This window comes from Mustela nigripes, chromosome 2 (assembly GCF_022355385.1).
Source record: "Mustela nigripes isolate SB6536 chromosome 2, MUSNIG.SB6536, whole genome shotgun sequence".
Lineage (NCBI taxonomy): Eukaryota > Metazoa > Chordata > Mammalia > Carnivora > Mustelidae > Mustela > Mustela nigripes.
This window is the reverse complement of record NC_081558.1, coordinates 173,513,459-173,523,133: the sequence shown is the minus strand read 5'-3', so window position 1 is coordinate 173,523,133 and position 9,675 is coordinate 173,513,459. Positions and strand designations below refer to the sequence as shown.

At 36.8% G+C, this 9,675-nt stretch overlaps 1 protein-coding gene across 1 annotated transcript; it reads left to right on the top strand.

The window, feature by feature from the left end:
• Window positions 1-1,599: 1,599 nt before the first annotated feature.
• LOC132010245 (olfactory receptor 5AC1-like) lies at window positions 1,600-2,523 on the top strand. The gene has a single exon (XM_059388165.1). The coding sequence runs from the start codon at window positions 1,603-1,605 to the stop codon at window positions 2,521-2,523; it is 921 nt and encodes a 306-aa protein (XP_059244148.1). The 5' UTR covers window positions 1,600-1,602.
• Window positions 2,524-9,675: the final 7,152 nt, after the last annotated feature.

Sequence of the window (9,675 nt, the reverse complement as noted above, 5' to 3'; positions counted from 1 at the left end):
TTTCATAAAAGCCTGGGAGCTGTGAATCCAAGACTGGTAAATAGTCCCTTGAATGATTATATATTAGATCAGCTGTGTGTAAATGGGTAGACCCTGCTTTAGATGGCAAGAGAGGACATAAAACATATTTTATGTTCAGACTTGTGCATAATCCGTCTTTGATGAAATACACTGTGATGATGAGGACTGAGGTTTTTTCTCTTGGGTCTCCGCAGGACCCAGCCTTCTCCCTTGCTTCCCAGGCTCATAAACCTCATGGATCCATTTGTAGTTAGGGGCTGTTATCTGCCTTGACTGTCTTTTTTTTTTTTTTTTTTTAATATTTTATTTATTTATTTGACAGAGAAAGATTACAAGTAGGCAGAGAGAGAGGAAGAAGCAGGCTCCCTGCTGAGCAGAGAGCCTGATGCGGGACTTGATCCCAGGACCCTGAGATCATGACCTGAGCCGAAGGCAGCGGCCTAACCCACTGAGCCACCCAGGCGCCCACTTGACTGTCTTTATGTTAGTGATTGCCTATTACTGTGGTTCATCTTTTCACATTTGATTTGCCTTTTAAACAGATTTTATGATTTTTACTATTTAAATTGAATCCACCTTTTCAAAACACTGGTTATTTTTTCAACTGTGGTTCCATTTGTAGTGTTTCATTCACCCTGACTTTGATAGTTCCACTTGCAACCTCAAAAAGATCAGGAAAAGGAAAATCTTTTTAAACATTTTAAAATTTGTGCCTCTGAAATATTAACACACCCTCAGTTAACTGGATGGTAAATCCAGGCCTGAAAATGACAGCCCTTAGATCCTTCCCACACCTGCAAATAAGACAGTAGTGTATTTGTTTCTTCACTCCTCTTAAAAGAGGGGTATTTTATCATCCTTGGTTTAATGACATAGGTTCTATGAACTCAGAACGACAGTTCTTTAACTTAGGAAGTACTCCATAAATAGTTGGTGACTGAATGAATGATTATGTTCACATATGAGAGTTTGTTGGGGATATTTAAAAAGAATTAATTAAAAATTTGGAGGAGTTTGTAGTATGTGTAATCAAAAGACTTGATTAGGAATTTGGGGTGATTTTAATGAATATATAATTAAATAATAATGATAATGGATAATAAAACAGTAATGGGATATTGATTTACTATCTTATACCTCAACCTATTAATGTCTTAAAAGGACTGAATGATGTATATTGCTGATATCAGAGATAGAGTCCATTTTTCATTCAATAGAAAAGAGGCAAAAGATTTTCTGAGAAAGGGTGATGACACCTTTGAAACTGAACCACTGCTGCTTCTGATTTTCTTATAAAATGTATTTTTTTATTCTTAATTCTGGAAAACAGTTCACTGTTAATATATTCAATTTTAAATATATATGCTTAAAGCCCTCTTTTAAAAATCTTTTTCAAAATTATTTTTATATACTTCATAGTCTTAAGTATGTTTTTAAAAAACCTATACCTCCATATCTGTTGAGAAACTGACAACTGAAATAGGGAGCAAACATTACCATCCCAAGCCAGTTTTCCTGATTCTTGATTAAGTTTTTCCTTTACATATTCTCTCCTGGTAGTGATCAGCCCCTGTGCATCTGATGGAGACAAACAAGACGGAGGTGACTGAGTTTGTTCTCACAGGACTTACAGATCTTCCAGGGCTGCAGACACCCCTGTTCCTGGTGTTCTTGGTCATCTACCTCACCACTATGGTGGGCAACCTTGGACTGATTCTTCTCATCTGGAAGCATCCCCAACTTCACACCCCCATGTACTTACTCCTTGGCAGTTTGGCCTTTGCAGATGCTTGTTCCTCATCCTCTGTGACTCCCAGGATGCTTGTCAACATCTTAGACAAAAGTCAAATGATATCCCTCTTTGAGTGCATCACCCAATTTTATATTTTTGCTTCCAGTGCCACCACGGAATGTTTCCTCCTAGTAGTGATGGCCTATGACCGCTATGTAGCCATATGCAATCCCTTACTTTATCCAGTGGTGATGTCCAACAGGCTCTGTACTTGGTTGATAAGTTTGTCTTATGTAATTGGTTTTCTGCATCCCACAATTCATGTAGGGTTATTATTTAGATTAACTTTCTGCAGGTCCAATATAATACCTCATTTCAACTGTGAAATTTTGCCACTATATACAATTTCTTGCACTGACCCATCTATTAATGCATTAGTACTTTTTATTTTTGCTGCTTTTATACAAGCCTTTACTTTTATGACCATCATAGTGTCTTATATCCGTGTCCTCTTTGCCATCCTGACAAAGAAGTCCGAAAAGGGCAGGAGTAAAGCCTTCTCCACGTGTAGCGCCCACCTGCTCTCTGTTTCCTTGTTCTATGGCACTCTCTTCTTCATGTTTGTGCGTCCTGGGTCTGGCCCAGATCAATACCAGGATAAAATGTATTCACTGTTCTATACGATTATCATCCCTCTGCTCAACCCCTTTATTTATAGCCTAAGAAATAAGGAAGTTTTAGGGGCACTGAGAAAAATTATAAAGAAATAAATATTTCTCAGGAAAACTTTCATTATTCCTTAGATTTTATTCTGTTTAAATAAAACATGTGTCCCTGGGTTTTGCACATAGTAGGGCCTTAATATGTACTTGTTAAGTTAATGAATAAAAAATTCAGAGTAGATAGACTTGCTTTCATCCTAAGTTCTTGTGATCATCGAAATAATTAATGAGCCTCGTAAGGAGGGACTCCACTTACCTTGTGTTGTTTTAAATCCATTCTCAAGGATGAAACTAGAATGAAATCTTCAAATTATATATTTTTGTAACTTTAATGAGCTTTGTGTTTCCAGATATCCACACTTTTTAGAATAAATATTTTATTTATTTATTTTTATTTGGGAGAGATTGAGAGAGAAAGCACAAGCAGAGGGAGGGGCAGAGGAAGAGGAAGAAAACTCTCCACTGAGCAGGGAACCCAAAGTGGGGCTCAATCCTCAGGCCCTGGGATCATGACCTGCACCAAAGGCAGAAGGTCAACTGACTGAGCCACCCAGTCACCCCTCTAGATAAACATACTTTAAAACCCTTTTGCACTTATTTTTTTTTTAAGGGAATCTCTGTAAACCTTCTTTTTAAAAAGTTCTCATGCCTGTTAAATAATTCTTGAGCAAGGAATTTTTTGAAACCTTCTCTTGAGGATTTATAATTATCCAAAAAATATGTCCATCAAAGTAATCTTGTTAGACTGACTGTGACAGTATATAACCTCATGAGGCATTCTCTTCAAGGTTTAAAAGTAATTTTGAAAATTATATTTGCTTTGCAATCACTGAAAGGTATAAAGAACTAACAATTACATATATAAGAGAAAGTTAGTTTTCCTGCAATGTAATGAAAAGTTCTGAGTTCTTTAAAAACTTCTACTTTTTAATTTATAACCAATCTTCCTAAACATCTTGTGTCTGACCGACATATACAAATTGAATTTTTTTCTCCTGGAATGGACATCTACCTGAAAGAGCAGATGTTCTTGGTAAATTTGTAATTATGCAACTTAACTGATTTTTTCTTTATAGAAGCTATATATGTGTTCTGTCTGGCCCTTTTGCATTTTTTGAGCTCCTGACTTTATTATATATGGCTCTGTGAATATTTTAGTCAAAAACAAAGGAAAAATATGTAGTTGGATCCATAGTATGTTATTGATGGAGCCAATTCTCATAACCCTTAGATGTCTTTTATAGGCCATAGAAGGGAAAAGGAGCATATAAATCATGGGTAGTGACCTTGGTGCGCTGTAGGAAAAAAAAAAAAGAAAGAAAGAAAAAGAAAAGAAAAAAGTACTCTAACACCTACCCTATTATTTTGATTTGAGGATAGAAACAATTTGCTGAGTCATGGAATGGCAAAGCCTGAGGTGGGGCCAACTGGCTTCAGCACTGTGTTTGGGGCTGTTTCCTCAGACCCCTGCTCCTCTTGCTGCATCTGGCTCTGTTTCTGCTGTGTGGGCTCGTTGGAAGCAGGTTACTTCCTGTGGGTGCAGAATCTCTGTGGAAGTTCTTACCTCCACCTCTCCACAGTCAAGGCCAGTGGCAAAACTCTCTCTCTCTCTTTTTTTTTTTCCTTATGTACCATGCAGCCTGTTTTGGGTATTGACTGCATGCAATTGCTGTCTGTCAATATATAGATATTCTCTGTCTTCTTTACACCTTTATTATTTCAGGCAGCATGGTGCCAGAGTCCATGCTTTTAACCACTACCCTATGGTGCTTTTATTAGATCATAACGTCTTATGTGAAACCCAACACTGGCTGAAGAGGCACTTGGAAGGAGATGGTACTGGCCAAATCCAGATGTCCCTTTGCTCCACCAGTGTGCCCTGTGGCTAAGAGAATGGAAGTAAGCCTCTAGATGTGCTTCCTGGCTTCTTCTTTTCCTCTAAAGCTCTGGTCATGGTGCTAGGTTTTTATAGGGTACTGTGAGTTCTTTGCAGAAAATTTTATTTTTCATGGTTTTATATTTTATGCAAAAGATGGTTTGGAATCCAACTACTAGCTGCATAATCCACGAGAATGACAGCATTTCAGGTGTTTCTTGGGTTTATAACATATTGTAAAACTGAATATATCACACCCTGTTGATAACAAGTAGCAGAATTAGTGACTAAATGTCACCAATCAAGTCTTGCATATCTTCTTCCTCACCCTGATGGTATGGATCCATGGTTCTCACTCTTGGTTCCCACCTCAAACCAAACAAACTAGGATCTTTAAGAAGAGGGTAGTTTTCTAAACCACTCTGAGTGATTCTAATATTCAGCCAGTGTTGACAGTCACTAGGGAAAATCCTCATGTGAAACTTGGCAAGCTTCCAATGAAGATTAGATTAGGTGATAATTGAGTATAGAAATGTCCCTGTATGACTATTACAATGACTGTTTTGCCAAATGGCTACTTTATCATAGTTTATGCAATTTTTGATATGTTTTTATCTTTATTCCCTCCATTTTGATGGAACAAAGGGAATAATGATGCATAAATGATATGTTTATTGCATAGTGTGCTTTTTTTTAAAAAGATTTTTATTTATTTATTTGACAGATGAAGATCACAAGTAGGCAGAGAAGCAGGCAGAGAGAGAGGAGGAAGCAGGCTCCCTGCTGAGCAGAGAGCCCGATATGAGGCTCGATCCCAGGACCCTGGGATCATGACCTGAGCCACCCAGGTGTCCCAATGGTGTGCTTTTTTAAATTTAAGGCAGTGATTCTCAATCCTTCCTGGAATCCTCTAAGGTCCTTAGAAATTAAAATTCTCTGATCCAATCTCAGACCAGTGAATTCAGCTATTCTGAAAATGTGACCCAGCTATTTGTCGACCTTTATCCCTCCAGGTGATAAAAGTATAACCCAGGTTGAAAACTACTGGCATAAGGGGAAAATAGAATCTTCGTATGGTTCTTGATTCTTCAATTGGTTTTGGAAATCTGACACAATTATCTATGGGATAGTGAACAGCGATCTGCAGTTTGCTTTCTGAAAACAAATTCATTCATAAAAAAGTTGTAGATAGCACTAATTTCTTTCAAATTCCTACCAGATAAACAGTTTGGGGAGACAGGCTATGCATAGCCAGACAGCTCATAAAAAGTTACTTGCAATTCTTTCCTAACAAATGTTTCTCCTGCATTGTTAGAGTTTCATATTTCAGCAGGTATTTTATTTATATTGGACAGTTCTCCATTCTTGTCCATATTGTCACATAGTATAAGCAACCCACTGAATGTTAGTGGGGATATTACAAAGTGTCTACATACTTTATTTGGTTGGAGAGTATAGCCTCAATATAACATTCATAACTGGTTTAGTGAAGCAGAAGAAGAACCAACGATGTGAAGATATTTCACTTGAAGTTTTCATTCTTAAACTTTTGTGTGCATGAGCCCACAGATATTGAATGCAGTAGATTGTTGGTTGGTGTGAAACTATATTTTGAAAGGCAAAGCAGTAAAATTGTTCAAACATACATGATGATCACTTTAGACTTTGAAATTTGATTTCTTAATAGGAAAGCCTGCCTGTTCTCATCTGAATATTTGTGTACTCCCTAAATTTGTATTTTAAAATCCCAACCCCCAAAGATGATGATATGAAAAGATAGGCCCTGTGGAAGTTGCTGAAGTCATGTGGGGGGGGGGGGCTCATGATGGGATCAATGCCTTATAAAAGAGGCTCTGAACAGATCCCCAACCTCTTCCTCCATGTGAGGACACAGTGAAAAGACAATGTTATGAATCAGGACGAGGACCTTCATCAGAATGTGATGATGCTGACAGCTGGACCTTGGACTTTCAGCCTTCAGAACTATGAGAAATCAGTTTCTGTTGTTTATAAGCCAGCCAGTCTGTGGTATGTTTTATGGCAGCCTGAGTGGACTAAGGCACTTCCTCCTATTTAAATATTACTTCAGGACTCTTAGAGTGGGTTCATCGGAATCATCTTAATTGATCCTTTCAGTCACTTTGGAAAAATGGAAGGAAGGTGGTATTTCTCCAGGTGTGAGGCCACCTGGAGTAACAGAAAAGCGGAGTGTGTCAGTTCAGATGATCTGTTCTTTTATTCCTGAGTCTTAGGTGAAGCTAAAAGTGACTACAAGCACCTTCGTTAAAATTTCTGGGTCATACAGAGGAGAAAACAATGAGTGTTTGATGATATTTAAATGGGCACTGCCTCAATTTCTTCATTTAGATAATGGAGATAATAATACGTACTTGTGTACCTATTTAGTTGATTGGGAGAGACAGTATATGTGAAGGTACATTACAGACCACAAATCACTGTATAAATACAGGTTTTGTTTTTATGAGGAAGTTAATGTCCTACTTTCCTAAAGTTATATAAATAATAAGAGGCTAAGCTAAGAGAAGAAACACTGTTAAAACTGCACTGTCACAGGTGGCCAATGTGTCCACACCAGAATTCTTTTCATTATGTAAGGTAATGTGAGAAATGTCAGGTGCTCCAATACTGTTGAGAAATTAAGAAAGTTTATATGAATATGTTTTTGTTGAAAGTAAAGTACAAAAAATATGTTTTTATGATAATTATTATTATATTTTTATTAAATATGTACATTAAAAAATTAGTCTTAGGAGACCTTAAAAAGCAAGTGTCTGTAAAATCCTTCTTTGGGAGGAAGGCTTTGAAAAGTAACATTGCCCCAAATGGACTGTTTCTGGCAAAAAATAATTGGATCACTCATGAGAGAGAAAAGGCAGTTTCTTACAAAGTGAGAAACAGGAAACATCGACGAGAAAGAACTTGACCCAAAATGCATTTTTATTGACTCACTTTTTTCCTTTTGAAGAAAACTCCTGACTAGGGTTTACTATACCAGACACTTAAATGTATTTTTGGAATGAATTACTAAGCTATTCAAAGTAAGCCTTTTAAAATCACCAACAATTTGCCTCCAAGAAAGAAGGTGGGCTTATGAAACTATGAACTTCTGGCTAGGTCAAATAAAACTAAACAAATGGTTAGACATTTGTTTAAAAATTTTCATGATAAATGTCAAAACATTTTCTCCTACTTTCCTCTTTTTTTTTTTTTAATAGTTGTGTTAAGTATTTCATCTAAGAAAATGTAGAACAGGGGGCGCCTGGGTGGCTCAGTTGGTTAAACGTCTGCGTTTGGCTGAGGTTATGATCTCAGGGTCCTGGGATGGAGCCCCACATTAGGCTTCCTGCTCAGTGGAGAGCCTGCTTCTCCCTCTCCCTCTGCTGCTCTTTCTTGCTTGTGCTTGCTCTCTCACTCTCTCTTTCTCATCAAATAAATAAAATATTTTTAAGAAAATGTAAAACAAATGACAGAATTAAAAATTACCATTTATCTATTTATTTTTTTAATGATTTTTTACATTTTATTTTATTTTTTCAGTGTACCAAGATTCATTGTTTATACAGCACACCCAGTACTCCATGCAATATGTGGAGTAATACCTTAATACCCACCACCAGGTTCACCCATCTCCCCCACCCCCCTCCGTTGCAAAATCCTAAGTTTGTTTATCAGAGTCCACATTCTCTCATGGTTCATCTCTCCCTCCGATTTCCCCCAATTCACTTTTCCTTTCCGTCTCCTAATATCCTCCACGTTATTCCTTATGCTCTACAAGTAAGTAAAACCATACAATTGACTTTCTCTGCTTGACTTATTCACTCAGCATAATCTCCTCCAGTCCCATCCATGTTGCTACAAAAGTTGGGTATTCATCCTTTCTGATGGAGGCATTATACTGCATAGCATATATGGACCACATCTTCCTTATCCATTCATTCATCCGTTGAAGGGCATCTTGGTTCTTTCCATTGGCGACTGTGGCCATTGTTGTTATGAACATTACCATTTAAAAATCCCTAATAATATCATTGGTTCTGGCAAGAGTCACCAAAGAAAGCTAAAAACTTTAGCTAAATAAGTGGATGGGAACCTGGAGAGCTGGAAGGTGTGAAAGTATCATATCATGAGTTATTTGCCAGATGTAAGGGAAAACAGATAAACTTTATAGTGGAGAGATGTGACTATCAATACCTTAACCCAGGGATCACACTGAACTCTACCAGTAGTGAAACTAACAGGCTCCCTGCACTTCCTGATGTTATGCCATATGAAATTTATTAGCATCATTTATAAAGAATTCATGCCAAAATGTGTAATCAAACCTTTAGCTATAAATTCCACTGAGAATGGAAAAATGCAAAGAGTAGGAGAACAAGTCAAATAAGCAGCCAGAAAAATCCAGAATGTGGGAAATTTCATAAAACAATGAAACAACTGGCCCACTCTCTCCATGTCATTTCATTAGGGGGAAAAATAAGAAAGCCATTATGACTAATAACAACAACCAGAAAGTAAAGAACGTGGAAAGAAATGACACTGTTTTGTATTAAAAGAATCTTGATAGGAAGAACAAACAAATGCAATGCTGTAAAAAAGTGGTAACAATTGAAGAAATTTGAATATAGACTAGTTATTTGATGGTATTGGAAGAATCTTATTTATTTGATCTGATGGCCAAGGGGTATCGTGGTTAGGGAAAAAAATGTCCTTTCTTCATGATGCAGTGTGAAATGTTTAATTATGAAATGTATCTGTAATTTTCATTAAAATAAAGGTTCTCTTTAAAATGTGTTATGCCTATAAGTTCTTTCTTCTAGAAGTTGTGACTCCACATAAATCACACTACTGACTGGTCTGTGTGCCAACCTGCAGATGGATTGAGCTAATTGTAAAAGTATTTTATGTACAAAATTAAACTGCCATTGTTATAAATTGTTATAAACACATCTCAATATGCTTTCTCCAAAACTGTTCTTAACAAAAGAGCTTAACTGCTTTACTTCTGCATAATTAAAATAATTATCACAAATAGATAAAATTATCAATTAATAAGATTTTTTATCTGTCAAGTATAGTGCTGAGGGCTTGGCATTAACCCTCTCGCCTGATTCTTGCAAAAACCTTGTCAGGGCACTTTATTTATTTTATTATTATTTTTTGTTATGTTATGTTAGTCACCATACAGTACACCGTTGGTTTTTGATATAGTGTTCCAAGATTCATTGTTTATGTATAAAACCCAGTGCTCCATGTAATATGTGCCCTCCTTAATACCCATCACCAGGTCAACCTATTCCCCTCTC